Consider the following 16,493-nt stretch of genomic DNA (forward strand, 5'->3'; position numbering starts at 1 on the left):
GCAACTGCACTCCAGCCTGGGTGACAAGAGAGAAACTCAAATAAATAAATAAATAAATAAATAAATAAATTTTTTTTGAGATGGAGTCTCGCTCTGTTGCCCAGGCTGTAGTGTAGTGGTGCGATCTCGACTCATTGCAAGCTCTGCCTCCTGGGTTCACGCCTCAGCCTCCCGAATAGCTGGGACTACAGGCGCCCGCCACCACGCCCGGCTAATTTTTTGTATTTTTAGTAGAGATAGGGTTTCACCATGTTAGCCAGAATGGTCTCGATCTCCTGACCTCACGATCCACCTGCGTTGGCCTCCCAAAGTGCTGGGATTACAGGCGTGAGCCACCACACCCGGCCATAAATAAGTAAAATTACAAAAAAAAAAAGTGAGCAGGTGAATACTTGTACCAATTGCTTTTTCCCTTCTGCCTCTTTCTTCCCCATTCCACACTGATATCAACTCTTCAACTGCTGTCTTTAACTGTGTGCATAGTAGGGTATGACTTGCCCTTACACAAATAGGAGAGACCAACTTTAGAGAGACCAACTAAATCGTATTAATTTTATAGCACAATAAAATCCCACCCCAAGACCCTGGACCGTGGAGAGAGACCCCTTGCAGAAAGACAACCTTTATGTCCAAAGGAAGGCCTAGATTTTTTGAAACTAATATCTGTATGTTTCTGTCCCTGCAGCCTTAGGAAAATCCAAAGGTATGGTATCCTCTGGTAGCTATGAGGCCATGCTCAGTCTCTTCAACTGAGCCACCTATGCATCGTAGTGAGTTCCACCAGAGGGTGAATGCGCCGCGTCTGGTTGCTTGGCCGACTGATTTGAAGCTGTGTGCTCATCATTAAAATAGAATCAGAGCCCAGAGGGACCATAGGCACAAGCAGCCCCTTCCCTGCTGTGTGGACAAGCGGGAGTGGCCTGCAGACGTGTGACCTGGCCAGGGTCCCAGCAGTGGTGGAGCTGGGGCTAGACTCCAAATTACAAAAAGAAGGATGCATATTTAGATGTCTCCTGCTGTCAGTTCCACGCTCCCCCCTTCGCTGCCCCTCCCACCTCGTCTTGCACTTGGGAGGAGTGTCCCTGCCCCCCAGTTAGGCCACATACCGCTGTGAGGAAGGCTGGCAGTTTACACCCAGGGAGCTTGCCGGGCCATCATCCTAAGCTGGCTTTGGCAGAGGGTTGAAGCACAGCTTGTGGTCGCCAGCGCTGCCGACTGTGCCCTGCTCCTTGCCTCAGTGAGGGGGCCGCTCTTGCCAGGCCCGGGCTGCCCAGGGCTGTGTCTTGGCCTCCGGGAGCAGCCAGGGCACTGGGAGCACAGCCCCCAATGCATCGCTTCCCGGGCCCCCGGGGTGCTAAAGCTGCGCTGCTCTTCTCCCAACGCGGACCTGCTTGAATGTGGGGGAGGGAGCCTGTCACCTGTCATCTGTCACGCGTGGGTAAGCGGTGTCTTTGTGTCCCTCGCCAGCATGGGCGTGAGAGTCATGGACACAAACTGGGTGGCCCGAAGAGGCTCCTCGGCCGGTCGGAAAGCGTCCTGCGCCCCGCCCTCCATGCAGCCTCCCGCCCCGCCTGCCGAGCTGGCCGCGCCCCTGCCTTCGCCGCTGCCGGAGCAGCCCCTGGACAGCCCCGCGGTCCCCGCGCTCTCTCCATCCGGCCTGGGCCTCCAGCCTGGGCCCGAGCGCACCAGGTAAGCGCGGACCAGTGCCGTCCGGGCGGGCTGGTGTGCGGTGCAGGGGGTGTCTGGGTTTGCTGCGCTGGAGGCCTCTTGGATTTCGTCGTTTCCCACGCCCCTGCCCCCATTTCTAAGCATTCACATTTGGCTTCTGAATCGCGCTGGTACCAAGTAAGTCATCCACGGCTGCCTGGATTATCACACGAAGTCCAGGCTTCCCCAGCATAACATCGCAAGCAAGCAGAAGGTGGCAGCTTGCGAAGGCGGGGTGAGGAGTCTTAGGTTCCCCAACTCTCTGTTTCCCCCTTCCTCTGTCTTTGACGTTACAGTGGTCCCCCATATCCGTGAGGGGTACGTGCCAAGACCCCCAGTGCATGTCTGAAACAGCTGATAGTCCCGAACCCTATACATACTGTTATTTTTTCTTATACACACATGCCTATGATAAAGTTTAATTTATACATTAGGCACAGTAAGACGTGAGCAATAACTAGTAATAAAATAGAAGAATTATAAGCATATGCTGTAATAAAATTATGTGAATGTGGTATCTCTCAATTTTTTTTTTTTTTTTTTTTTGAGATGGAGTTCCGGTTGGTCACCCAGGCTGGAGTGCAGTGGCGCAATCTCGACTCACTGCAACCTCCGCCTCCCAGGTTCAAGTGATTCTCCTGCCTCAGCCTCCCGAGTAGCTGGGATTACAGGCATGTGCCACCACGCCTGGTTAATTTTTGTATTTTTAGTAGAGATGGGGTTTCACTATGCTGGCTAGTCTGGTTTCGAACTCCTGACTTTATGTGATCCACCGCCTTTGCCTCCCAAAAAGTACTGGGATTACAAGCGTGAGCCACCATGCCCAGCCTGAAAATATTTTATTGAACTGTATGCACCTATTTTTGGGCCACCGTTGACCACAGGTAACTGAAACTGCAAAACCACGGATAAGGGGGACTACTGTATCCTGTTTCGAAGTTTACAATTTCTGTGTTTCTCCTCCGCCTCTTTATAGTCATAGCAGCCATTTTTTTTTTCTTTTTGTGCTGCTAAAATGGGTGCAAGTCAGGGAAGGAATGGAGGTGGCGGTCATTCTGGGCCTGATGACCTTCGCAGCTTGCCACATGGTTGAATTGCCATTATTTTAGGGGAAGGAAAAAGAGAGGAAAGCATTCCCTGGCTAGCTTGATGAACATGAACTGAGAACTTTCTCTTTTCAAAGATAGAAAGACATGATTGCTGCCCTTAAAAAGTTCACGTTCCAGTGAGCAAACAGGCCCTGACAAATAATGACAGCACTTGGTTATGCATCCCCAGGGGGGCAGGGGAGGAGACAGTACCTGGCCCTTCCTTGAAAAGGGCATGACAGGGGAGGCAGATTCTGGAAGTGAGAATTGCACCAACTTTGAAACAACTTTGCTGTTTGTCTCAATCTTTTCTCAAGCAGCAATTTAGAACACCAGGAAAGCAACATGAAATCAGATGCCACTGTGTCTCCTGTTAGAGGACATGGCATTCTTCCATGACCACTGCCAGAAAAGTTTTGGAGACTTTGGGAAGCTGAATCTTCTAACCCAAATCTTTCTCCAAACACACGTGCATACACATAGACACACATCCTCACACACCATCACCACCAGTACACAAATACACACCCACACCCACACCAATCCCCTACATCAGAGGCTTCCACTAGGCTTTTTAGTTTTGTTTCCTTTTGTTTAATGGGCAAAAAATATTTTCACAACCGGGCAGGGTGGCTCCCACCTGTAATCCCAGCACTTTGGGAGGCTGAGGTGGGCGGATCACCTGAGGTCAGGAGTTCGAGACCAGCCTGGCCAACATGGTAAAACCCCATCTCTACTAAAAAGACAAAAATTAGCTGGGTGTGGTGGCATATGTTTATAGTCCCAGCTACTCAGGAGGCTGAGGCAGGAGAATCACTTGAACCCAGGAGGCGGAGGTTGCAGTGAGCTGAGATGGCACCATTGCACTCCAACCTGGGCAACAGAGCAAGACTCTGTGTCAAAAAAAAAAAAAAAATATTTTCACTGTGAAACCAGGAGATGACAAAGGGACAGGGGGATAAATAGTCTTAGAGCATAGAAGGGGGCACCTGACCCTGCATATGCTGGGTTGCTATTGATGACTTGAACTCAGAGGATGCTCGGTCCTGGTTGTGCACTTGCTAGGCCACAGATGGACCTGAGAGCTGCAGAAGCAGGCACAGCAAGTTCATTGGGGAAGCAGAGCCTGAGAATGGTGAGGTCGACCAGGAGGACACAGACACACAGGCAGAAAATGAGCTGGGACCGTTTCCTTTTTGGACACTCATCGACTCCATCCTACTTTCCCATCTTAGAAAGGGGACTCAGTGCCATGTGGTATTTGGCATATAAATAATATTTCTAAAAAGTGCTCCTTGAAGATGGATTCCCCCAGGCTCTGAAGGCATTCCAGGAACATTCTCGATGGGTGGTCTCGCAGAGTCACTTGTGGGCAGGGAATGGCACCCTCTGGTTTAGATTATTTTAAAGGTCACTCACATTGCTCTGTGGCCAAATGTCTTTGCCCGGGCTGACCGGTTTTGTAACTTTGCTTTGGATGTTAGTGTTCTTTTTTGTTTGTTTGTTTTACACCACTCTTTCTTCTCTCCCTGCATGGATTTCTGCCAGTACAAACAGGTGGTCCATTGTTTTGTTTGTGTTGTTTTGGTTTGCTGTGTTGTCTGTTTCCTGCATGTTTGCAACCCGGATGATGTTTCCTTGAGTGACCAGATTCTCTTTCTGGCTCCGCCTCCCCTGAGGATGGCAGGCCCTTCCTTCCCTCTAACTGGTTCCCACCCTCCCACTCCCTACTCCATACCCTGCCTTCAGTTCTTTCCCTGGCTCTGGCCAGCCAGGCTCTGCCTCCACCTCCTGCCCAACTGCTTAGCATGCATGCTAACCCCAAAATTCTCCTTCCTGCTTCTTGGCACCAAGCTCACGGGCTGAGTCATGCTTCTTCAGCGCTAACTTGCCCTCAAACGTGCCTTAAGCGTGCCTTGCTCATGTAGTACCCCTAATAGCCACCCTACATCCCACCTCTCCCCATTGGGTCAGCTACACCTCTGCTAAAGAGAGAGGACAAGACTAAGTAGGTCAATCCTTGTTTCTGTGCTGGAGAAAGTATGTTCGGGCCAAGCGTGGTAGCTCATGCCTGTAATCCCAGCACTTTGGGTGGCCGAGGCAGGTGGATTCCAAGGTCAGGAGATCGAGGCCATCCTGGCCAACATGGTGAAACCCCACCTCGACTAAAAATACAAAAATTAGCTGAGTGTGGTGGCGTGCATCTGTAATCCCAGCTACTCAGGAGGCTGAGGCAGGAGAATAACTTGAACCTGAGAAGCGGAGGTTGCAATGAGCCGAGATTGCGCCACTGCACTCCAGCCTGGTGATAGAGCGAGACTCTGTATCCAAAAAAAAAAAAAAAAAAAAAAAAAGTGTGTCCAGTGGCAGGGAACAGAAGGAAGAGCTCATTCCTAGATCCTTGGATAAACATGTGTCCAAAGGAAGGAAGAAGAGTCTACCCACCCACAAGAAGCAATTTTTTGGTTTGCTAGTTATGAGATGTTTTTGGTTGGTTGGTTGGCCTTCCTCTTTGGCATTGATGCCCGGGTACCTGGTAACCTGGAGCCTGAGGTCCTTGTCCAGCCTGAGTGAGGCAAGGGTTTTCTGTTTCTGTTTTTCATGAACAGAATAGAGAAAGGAATTATTGCTCTTTTGGTTCCTCTGAATAAAATGGTTTTTGCCCCTTGGGGAACTAGGTTTAGTGTGTAAGACTCATCCCAAGTGGGAGAGAATGTGCCTCCACATTGAATGGGATCTTTCCTTTATTTATTTGCATGAGGAAGACGATCTGTGTTTTGACGCCGTGGGCTTCTCCGGCCCAGCTCCCTGCTCCCAGTCTTTCTCACTTCAGTGGACAAGAATGCTCTGTTGCTATTGGAATTTTCTCCAAATTAACACTTGGAGTTTCTAGATCAGTTTAGGAAAGAAATAGGCTGTGCCCGCCTTTTTTTTTTTTGACAGGGTCTCACTCTGTTGCCCAGGCTGGAGTACAGTGGCGCAATCTCAGCTCACTGCAACCTCCATCTCCCGGGTTCAAGCCATCCTCCTGCCTCAGCCTCCCGAGTGGCTGGGATTACAGGCACGTGTCACCACACCTGGCTAATTTTTGTATTTTTAGTGGAGACGGGGTTTCGCCATGTTGGCCAGGCTGGTCTCAAACTCCTGACCTCAGGTGACCTGCCTGCCTCGGCCTCCCAAAGTGCTCAAAGTGCTGGGATTACAGGCGTGAGCCACCACACCCGGCCCAGGTTGCGCCTGCTTTTGTGGGATAGAAACAGCCATTGCAGGGGATTTCGGTTCCCAGACTCTTCACGCCCCACCTATGGGCATCAGAATCCAGGTAGGTTCTAGCAAGGATGACAGATAGCTCCCAACGCTGGGGCATCTCCCCTGATTCACTAAAGGCCACCAGGAGTATTTTCTTGGAAAGGATTGAGAACACTGTGGGGAAAGTATGGAGATCAATTAGTCATATCTACCATCAGCGTGTCAGGAGGGCAAATCCCTGGTCTGTGGCGTGGAGTGAGGTGTCTTCTAATACACGCTTCATCCTTAGGAGAAGGCTGAGGAACAGCCTTGCAGTAACGATGGATCCTCTTTAGGACCTGGTGGCCTAGGCTGCCTCGTTGTCAATTCCAGGGGTCAGAGAGCAGAGCCCTCACTGCCATCGACCTCCACCTCTCTCGAAGCCTGGGACTGGGACTTGAACTGGCTCCCATTTAAGGGCATGGCCTGGATCTCTGTCCACCCTAGCCTCCGCTGGAATGGGTATTGAGTTTGAGGATGAGTCCTAGAATACCTCCTGCCTTGGGGGGTGGCTAGAGGCTCAGGGCCAACAGCTGGAAGAGCTGGGCCACGAGGTTGGCAGCAGAAGTCTGTGTCATCAGCACTCATTGGGCACAGTGGCCCTAAGAAGTCCTCTTGGCTATAGTAGGAAAAACACTTTGGTGTCCCAGTTTGAGAATGTTCTAGAATTCCCGGGTTGATGGCAGGATACAGTGGAGGCGCTCAGGCCTCTGCCCTCACGTTGCTCACGATCTCCTTGAATAGAGGGGGGCAGAGGCATGAAAAGGGTATTGGCAGTGAGTGCCAAGTGCCACAGAGATGGGGGCAGAACCCAGGCCGTCAGAGCTCCAGAAAGGACAGTCACCCCATGGGGCACCTGCCGAAGGCTTTAGGAAGGGGTCGAGACACCAGAGCTGGGACATACTTGCACGGGGCCCAGAAGGACACACAGGGTGGCCATCGGCAAGGCTGGTGCTACAGCTCACTGAGTTCAGGGCTTCTCTTTTGTCTCATATGCTTTCCTTTCAGCACAACAAAAAGCAAGGAACTTTCTCCAGGGTCTGCACAGAAAGGAAGTCCAGGCTCCAGCCAGGGGACAGCCTGTGCAGGGACTCAACCAGGGGCTCAACCAGGAGCTCAGCCAGGCACCAGCCCCAGCCCCAGCCAGCCGCCTGCAGACCAGAGTCCTCACACCCTCCGGAAAGGTATGCCCTGCTTCCCTTCTCCTTGGTCTCAGGCCGGAGGTGGCTATGACATTCCCTGAAGACTCGTTTTCCTCTATGAACTTGGATATTGAGAAACCACGTGGTTTAGTGACTAATGCCCATCTGGGCATTAGAGCTTTGGAAGTTAAAAGGGATCCTTTCTCTGTTATTCCTCAGTTTACTCATTGGACAGGTGGGCTCATTAGGGGCATATAGAGGACAGCGCTTCTCATACATCAAATGTCACCAGGGCCAAATTCGTTGTCCACAATGATGTGTGTTTTCCAGAGACCTGTCAGGCCCTACCTCTGTCATTTGAAAAGCTGTATAGGGTCATCTGCAGGAGCCTCCTTTCCCCCAAGGCAACCTTGCACAGCTGCCTACCCCTAGATCACTCATACAAGGTGACGGGAGGGAGTCAGGATAGCTCCTATAGTACCTGAGTCTCAACCCTGAGTACTTCTGCTCCGGAAGGCCCGAGAATGCCCACACTGACCAGTTATTATCTCTTTAGAGAATCGCTCCCACAAGCTAAAGGTCTGCTCCGTGTGACATTTCATAAATGGGGAGCTGTACTGAGCGTACGTATCTGAACCTTTTTGGTTCGTTCTTACCTGTGTCATCTCTTTGCAAAGTCTTTCACTCATCTGAAATAATACATCATCGTGTGTGTTCTACATTCAGACCGCTCGCACTTCTGGGAGCGGCTTTTAACTCCCGGATTTGTCGAATAGGGCTGGGTTTAGCTCATCCACACGTGCCTTCATGACAGGCCTTTTTCCAGCCCCCTTAGTTCCCATCTGCAGGGGCAGTTTCATTCTCTTTGTCTGCCCTCAAGCCCATGGATCTTATTCGATCTCTACTCGAGTAATTCCTTCTGCATTCTACACAAACGTGTTAAGTCCTGCTATGTACAGAGCTCTGTGCTTTCCAGAAAGAAAGGCAACGAGAAGGCAAAGGTGTTGGCACTGTGCTGGGAGACACCCAGGGTACAGTGAGGATACCTGGGAGCATGCTTTCTAGACTCAGGAGTTAGGACGGGTGGCCCAGCAGAAACGACATGGTGAAGGTTGAATAGGAGTTGGGCCGAAGTGGCGGCATGAGATTTCAGAATTTCAGAGCATTTCTCCAGCACCAATGGTTTCTCCTTGGTCTAGATACCATATTCTTGGGCATATCTTTCTTTCTTTTTTTTTTTTTTTTTTTTTTTTTGAGACGAAGTCTCGCTCTTGTCCCCCAGGCTGGAGTGCAATGGCCCAATCTCAGCTCACTGCAACCTCCGCCTCCTGGGTTCAAGCGATTCTCCTGCCTCAGCCTCCCAAGTAGCTGGAATTACAGGCGCCTGCCACCACACCTGGCTAATTTTTGTATTTTCAGTAGAGATGCGGTTTCACCATGTTGGTCAGGCTGATCTCGAACTCCTGACCCCAGGTGATCCGCTCACCTCGGCCTCCCAAAGTGCTGGGATTATAGGCATGAGCCACTGCACCCAGCTGGGCACGTCTTTGTTTTAGAGTCCTTTAATTGGCTGGACGCAGTCGCTCATGCCTGCAATCCTAGCATTTTGGGAGGCTGAGACGAGCAGATTGTCTGAGCTCAGGAGTTTGAGACCAGCTTGGACAACATGGTGAAACCCGTCTCTACTAAAATATAAAAAAGTCGGCTGGGCGTGGTGGTGGGCACCTGTAATCCCAGCTGCTCAGGAAGCTGAGGCACAAGAACTACTTGAACCTGGGAGGCGGACGTTGCAGTGAGCCAAGACTGTGCCACTGCCTTCTAGCCTGGGCAGCAAAGTGAAACTCTATCTACAAAAAAAAAAAAAAGCCTTTTAACTTTCCCTGCAGCACTACAATACAGGGGTGATGGCTAAGTCATTGTCTTATCCAGTGGGAGAGCCAAGGCTCCGGTAGCAGCCAACCAACCTCCTAATGCCAGTGACAGGTTGACCCTTTCCGTTTGTGCGGCACACCGGACCTGTGCATGCAGTGTAGCCTAGAGTGACTCAATTCCCTTTTCCCAAGTGACCTTCAATAGCTCGGATCCATCTTTTGAAAGGTATACATTTCTTGTGTACTCTCCATCATGCCCACAGATGGCACACTTAGCAGGCCTTTTTTTTAAAAAAAAAATTTTTTTAACACCTCAGTCTTTTGACAGCGTGCCTACAATTTCACATCCTATTCCTGTCACCACCGGAAGTGGTAAATGTCATGACAGACATGGTGATGCATCCTCCATCCCCCAGGTCCTTTGTGAGAAGGCATGTGCGAGCATTGATACCTAGGGTCTCCACCTGCTTCTCATCCAGGGGTACCCCTGCGTCTGTCACCCATGACCACGTGGCTGCCATGAGCTGCAGTAGCGGCTGCTGGAAACACTTCCGCTGTACTCAGGAAGTAGAGTTGAAAAGTGAAATTGGAAAGTTAAGTGGTTTTGTTATGTCGTGATGATGTGGGTACTTGACATTCATGATCTCATTTAATTATTACACTGCTGCAGAGAAAATCTTTTTCCTCCAATTGCATAGAAGATGTTTGAATAAGTTGACCCAGGGAATACAGCGGGTAAGTGGCAGGATAGAAATTTGAGCCCACATTGGTAGGATTCTGAAGGGCATGTCCGTCTATCCACACTGCAGACTGACACACCCAGAGAATACATGAGGTATCCTCCTAACAGACTTTGTTCCCTGGAGGGCATGGGGGTGGGGTGGGGTGAAGGAAGAGATTCTGACCTCTCCCTTGGGACTTACAAGGTAATTTCTTCTAGAATCAGACCCACACACGGCCGGGCGCCATGGCCCACGCCTGTAATCCCAGCACTTTGGGAGACCGAGGCGGGTAGATCATGAGATCAGGAGATCGGGACCATCCTGGCTAACACAGTGAAACCCTGTCTCTACTAAAAATACAAAAAATTAGCCGGGCGTGGTGACGGGTGCCTGTAGTCCCAGTTACTCGGGAGGCTGAGGCAGGAAAATGGTGTGAACCCGGGAGGCAGAGCTTGCAGTGAGCCAAGATCACGCCACTGCACTCCAGCCTGGGCGACAGAGCAAGACTGTCTCAAAAAAACAAAAAAAGGAATCAGACCCACACACAGCCAGTCCTCGCTTAAGCCTAACAGGTTAGTGATCACTGTCTCAAAGATATTTGCCCATCAAGTATCTCCTGGACGTTTGAATTTGTTGTCTTTACCAATTCATTTTCAGTTAAAGGTATAATGGATTTGTCATCCTATAGGGTGACTGGGAAAAGGGAAATGAAGGTAAGGCAAAGGAGGTCAGGGCAGTGATGTGCTTTGAAAAATGCAGTTGATTGGCCGGGCACGGTAGCTCATGTCTGTAATCCCAGCACTTTTGGGAGGCTGAGGCGGGCAGATCACCTGAGGTTGGGCGTTCAAGACCAGCCTGACCAACATGGAGAAACCCTGTCTCTACTAAAAACACAAAATTAGATGGGCGTGGTGGCGGGCACCTGTAATCCCAGCTACTCGGGAGGCTGAGGCAGGAGAATTGCTTGAACCTGGGAGGCGGAGGTTGTGGTGAGTGGAGATCATGCCATTGCACTCCAGACTGTGGCAACAAGAACAAAACATCGTCTCAAAAAAAAAAAAAAAAAAAAAAAACAACGAAAAATGCAGTCAATCCACAGACCGGAGGGTACAATTCTTGAAAGAAAAGAACAAGAATGAGAAGAAAGCCTCAGCAGCAAGGATGCAGGATTGAGGCACAGCATATAAAGTAATGGAGGAACAGGGGTTCTGTGGCTGGACGATTTGCTCACCTATCATTGTTAGGGGAGCCAGAAACCACTGGACAGGTTCAGCCAAAAGTCAATTTTGCATCCCGAGGACCTGCCCCTGGGTCAGGGCTCCACTGTCCATTACAGCAGATTGAACTGGAGTCATCCTCTGCTGGACCCTGCCCCACTGACTCACTCTTGCTCTGAGTGTAGCCACAATACGTCTCACCACTGGGAAGGCAGCCCACTCCTGTGGATGGGAAATTTGTTCTCTAGTTTGGCTGGGTGTGCATGTGTAGATCAGGGCAGAAAGCCAGAAAAGAGGAGGAGAAATTAGTTAACAGATGGGAAGATAGGAAAACGTGCAATTCTAGGTTAATTTTTAAAACTTGTATTGGGTGCTCTCCATGTGGCAAGAGGCCAGGGGGCAGGGCAGGGAGGTGTGGTGGGTGGCGAGGGGCAGGAGGTGGGGACAGCTTTGAACGCTGAAGGGTGTGTGAACAGGCCCCACAGTGGCTTCATTTAACAACTTTGTGTTTTGTTGTTGTGTTTTCTCTTTCAGTTTCAAAGAAGCTGGCACCAATTCCACCCAAGGTCCCCTTTGGCCAGCCGGGGGCTGTGGCAGACCAGTCCGCTGGCCAGCCATCCCCAGTCAGCCTGTCCCCCACCCCGCCCAGCACCCCGTCGCCCTATGGACTGAGCTACCCTCAGGGGTACTCCTTGGCCTCGGGCCAGCTCTCCCCAGCTGCAGCTCCTCCCCTGGCCTCTCCTTCTGTCTTTACAAGCACTTTGAGCAAATCGCGTCCCACTCCTAAGCCCCGACAGCGACCTACTCTGCCGCCTCCTCAGCCTCCCACAGTAAACCTCTCGGCCTCCAGTCCACAGTCCACGGAGCCCCCCATGCTAGATGGCATGTCCCCTGGGGAAAGCATGTCTACAGGTAACCAAGCCACAGGCTCCCTCATCTTTTTTTATGAACTTTAGTGAAATGTACCTAGGGGAGGGATTGCTAGTGTCACTGCCAGGGAACAAATTCCTGCGTGCTTTGAGATGACTGGGCTGGCACCAGGGGTAGCTCATAAGATCTCCTTAGAAGCCCACCAGTGGACAGCAACCCTGGAATCCATGTGTCCCAAACGGGGGCTTCTTATGGGATCTCTCTCAGTCTAAGCCCACCAGCCTGGAGTTCTGTTTTTGCTTTTAATATCGGGGATTGAAGACACTGAGTCATTTGGAGTGGGGCGTCAGGAGAGGCTGGTTATGATCACAAAACGGTATCAAAACTCAAGTATTCCCTGGATAGAGCCCGAGCAACCGACAGGTATAAATGCTTATCTGGAGGACGGGCTAAGAACCAAAGATGTTCTTCACTATTAGTAAAATAAACCTTGCTAGAAAAATACGCTTCTAGATAGATATTTAGAGAAGGGTGAATTTCAGAAAACCTGCATATCTCCGTTCCCCTCGCCCAGGTTCCCCCTCCCCGGCCAATTCCCTGAGGAGCTAATTGGACGAACCCACAACGACTTAATTTAGTTTGGATTTAAATTTAGAAACAAAGATAAGTCTCTTCCCCCAGAAAAATCTGTAAGCACAAAATCACAAACACACACCACGTTTAGCCAAAACCGTTCATTGGCTGGAAGGAACGGGACGTATTTGGAACATCTCCCCAGACACTTCAACCACATAAGATTATAAAGTCAGGGGCATATTTGTGGTGGCTGCTTAAAGTCATTTGAGCATTTTCCTTGTTCAGGGAGACAGGCACAGGGGTTGAGCTGTGTCTTGGGCTAGAGCCAACCCACTTAGTAAAGTGCAGTAGCATGGCTTTGAGCTGGAGCATATGTGTGCCTAGTGTTGTCCCAAGTAGCAGAAGGTGAGGCAGCTTGGGTTGGAACACACACACACACCACACACCACACACCACACACCACACACCACACACCCACTTCTTTCAGAGAACAGTGCTGTCCTAGGGTGCACTGGGACTTTTCGTGGATCATGTACTTTTCCCTCCACGTCCTTCTCCAAAAGAGTGATTTATTTCTTCCGTGTTTAGACGGAAGCAGTGACCCTGTGGGGTTCAGCTCCATGCTGCCTTTGAAAAGGCTAGTCCAGGCGGGCGAGGTGGCGGGCGTCTGTAGTCCCAGCTACTCGGGAGGCTGAGGCAGGAGAATGGCGTGAACCCGGGAGGCGGAGCTTGCAGTGAGCTGAGATCCGGCCACTCACTGCACTCCAGCCTGGGCGACACAGCGAGACTCCGTCTCAAAAAAAAAAAAAGAAAAAAAAAGAAAAGGCTAGTCCAATTTGCAACTGTGTGCTGGGTCAGATTTAAATATTACAGGGAAGAGCCATCTGGTGATTTGGCTTCTTTATTGTTGGATGTAATTAATGTTGAAGGTGCAGCTGCTATCATCTACCCTGAGGCTTATTAAAAATTAAGCAGGCCGGGCGCGGTGGCTCAAGCCTGTAATCCCAGCACTTTGGGAGGCCGAGACGGGCGGATCACGAGGTCAGGAGATCGAGACCATCCTGGCTAACACGGTGAAACCCCGTCTCTACTAAAAAAAATACAAAAAACTAGCCGGGCGAGGTGGCGGGCGCCTGTAGTCCCAGCTACTCGGGAGGCTGAGGCAGGAGAATGGCGTGAACCCAGGAGGCGGAGCTTGCAGTGAGCTGAGATCCGGCCACTGCACTCCAGCCTGGGCGACAGAGCGAGACTCCGTCTCAAAAAACAAACAAACAAACAAACAAAAACAAAAAACAAAAAACAAAAAAAAATTAAGCAAATTTCTCCCTGGAAAATGCACTGAGCACCCCTCCCATCTTGGTGGGTCTTGGTGCTGAGGCATTGTCTCCTCAAGGAGCCCATGATGGGCGGGCACATGCTTGCTGCCCTCAGGGAAGGTCACAGCTGCAGAGGAGCTGAAGGTCACCAGGTCTCCAGGGCCACTCCTCCCAATGTGTCATATCTGCTGACTCTTCCAGCCACCCCAGGGAAGGGACACAAGGTAGTGTTAATACATAAGCAATAGAATAAGCAGAAGATGGCTGGGCATGGTGGCTCACGCCTGCAATCCTAGAGATTTGGGAGGCTTTGGAGAATTAGGCGTGGTGGCACGTGCCTGTAGTCCCGGCTACTTGGAAGGCTGAGGCAGGAGAATCGCTTGAACCTGGGAGGTGGAGGTTGCAGTGAGCGGAGATCGCGCCACTGCACTCCAGCCTGGTGACAGACAGAGACTCTGTCTCCAAAAAAAAAAAAAAAAAAAAAAAAAGAATGAACAGAAGATATCAATGGAGAAGCAGAAGGAGAGGAGAAATTGGGGAACAAAAGTGGGCAACAGAAGGCCCGGGAGGACAGTGCCTTGAGGGCTCTGAGAAGCGGAATGGTTCACATTCCATCTTGCAGGTTGAAGAACTCCTGACCTTCAGGATTCATAACGTCCCTCGCCCTATGCGGACCCTGTTTTAATGTCCTTTTGGCAGCAGACTGTTTTGTCCTATATGTTCAGGTCTCAGCCAGTGTAGAATCCATCATGGTTTGGTGTGGCCTGCCTGGGACTGTGATATTGGCATAGCTTTTGTGTGTGTGTGTGTGTGTGACATTCATGTTTTGTCATGTTGATTCCTTTCTCCGAATCCTATCATTGTGTTCTTGCAGCTGTGTGACATGAATGGCGCAGTTTTGGATACGTGTGAGGGGGATTTTCAGGGTAAGCTGGTCCCGGCCTCGCCCCTCCACCCCGCTAGCTAGCCAGGCCAGCTGCCCGCTCCTCCCCTCCGCTCCTCCTCTCTGCATGTGGCTCAGACCATCCGCATGGCAGCTTCACTCTCCAGCCTTCCCTGGCCTCAGCAAGGATGAGCTGACCACGAGCTTATTTGGCTTTGGGGGACCCCTAGCCTCTTTTTCTTTCTTTTCATTAGGAGGAGCTGGGGGAGAACCCAGCCAACCCCTTTTCCGTACCTTCTTTCTCACTAGAATCACATCTGCAGCTCCTCCTCCTCCGCTCTCCCTCAGGTTTAGACCGTGGAGCGGTAACACATCTGTTCTTCCTATGAGACGTTTGTGCTGGAGACACCTGTGCCCAGCACCCTGGGGGACATGCACCTGCTCACCTTTGTTTAGGAAGGTGTCCTGAGGGGAGGTCATACCTGCTGCAGCTCAGCACAGGGTCCACACCAAGGCTTGGACCCCATTTTCAGTGGCCCTGAGTTCACACCAGCAGATCTCCCCTTCCAGACTTAGATCCTAACGTCTGGCTTCCTCCAGGCTGAGACTGCTGGCAAATCCTGAAGAATCCGTATCAGAGCTCATCCTGCTCCCCTTCTCCCTCATCCCAAGTGGATATGGCCAGACAGATCCTTTCTATCCAACTCAATAAAATGTGGGGGAGTATTTATATCAGTATCTGTTTGGTCTCCTCCTCCTATAAAAAGTAAACGCTCAAAGCATAACTGAGGGAAGGGCACGAAGCCAGGACTTTGGTGTATTTGCCCCAGTAAGTAGGGGTGGCCAAAGTAAACCAGGTGTTCCCCCCGATTCGGCCCATGGTCCTGCAGAGACTACCGAGAGACACCAGGGTGTCTGGTGCTAACAGACAGTTCTCCTGGCAGGTGCTTCCAGAGTGTCCTGGAAACAAGCAGCCAGTGTCCCTTTTCCCAGGAATGCCGATGAGGGCTTCTTCCCCTGAATCCCATTCCCTCGCATAGTGACTGTTCTCCCTTGAGAGTCTCTTTAAGGCAGCAACAAGGATAAAGGTATGACAGCTCACACAAGTGCTTGTTCTGGGCCCGTCTAAACTCATCACCGCCCTGTATTATTCCCATTTGACTGCTGAGGCACAGGGAAGGTAGGAAGCTTGTCCAAGCTCATGCTCTTCCTGCCTGACACATTTGGGATTTTTGAATCTAAGCGGGAGAGCTTGTGTTCTTACCTGATAGCGAACCCTGCACAGCAAGGGGGGCCCCGGGCCACTCAGCCTCACACCTGTGCAGAGACATGACCCAAGCAGCCGGGGAAAGGCAGAGGTGGGCCTGAGGCCACCTGCTTCAGAGGAATAAGTGGCACTGGCTGTTCCTCCAGCCCCACCCCCTAAATCTCTGCTTCTCATCAGGCAGCAAAACAAAGACTGGAAGGACATGAGGGCTGCCTAGGGGATGGGGCTAAGGGAAGACCTTTGTCCCAGAGCTTCCATGTTTGTACGATGTCTTTCAGGACAGTGTCCAAATGTATGTCTGTACACTTAGTATGGTATTCCTCAGTCTGAACATTTGTTCCCCTCCTCTGCCTCCTGAAGTGCTGCTCCCAGCCTCGCAAAGCTAAGTGAGGGCCAAAAACTAAGCAGGCAGGCTGGGCGTGGTGGTTCACGCCTGTAATCCCAACACTTTGGGAGACTGAGGCGGGTGAATCACCTGAGGTCAGGAGTTCGAGACCAGCCTGGCCAACATGGTGAAACCGAGTCTCTACTAAAAATGCAAAAAAA

General features: G+C 51.0%; 1 protein-coding gene across 5 annotated transcripts in view; it reads left to right on the forward strand.

Moving 5' to 3' along the window:
• LOC105473538 (Rho GTPase activating protein 44) overlaps positions 1-16,493 on the forward strand; it is a 203,353-nt gene that overhangs the window by 184,189 nt on the left and 2,671 nt on the right. For 2 of the 5 annotated variants that reach the window (XM_071082366.1, XM_071082367.1), the window contains 4 exons: positions 1,468-1,689; positions 7,092-7,267; positions 11,570-11,947; positions 14,672-14,723. In XM_071082366.1, the coding sequence (XP_070938467.1) occupies positions 1,468-1,689; positions 7,092-7,267; positions 11,570-11,947; positions 14,672-14,679 (784 nt within the window). In that variant the 3' untranslated portion in view covers positions 14,680-14,723. Of the gene's footprint in view, positions 1-685; positions 704-1,467; positions 1,690-7,091; positions 7,268-11,569; positions 11,948-14,671; positions 14,724-16,493 lie in introns of all 5 variants that reach the window. The other 3 variants (XM_071082365.1, XM_071082363.1, XM_071082364.1) reach the window with 3 other exon arrangements.

Source organism: Macaca nemestrina, chromosome 17 (assembly GCF_043159975.1).
Source record: "Macaca nemestrina isolate mMacNem1 chromosome 17, mMacNem.hap1, whole genome shotgun sequence".
NCBI lineage: Eukaryota > Metazoa > Chordata > Mammalia > Primates > Cercopithecidae > Macaca > Macaca nemestrina.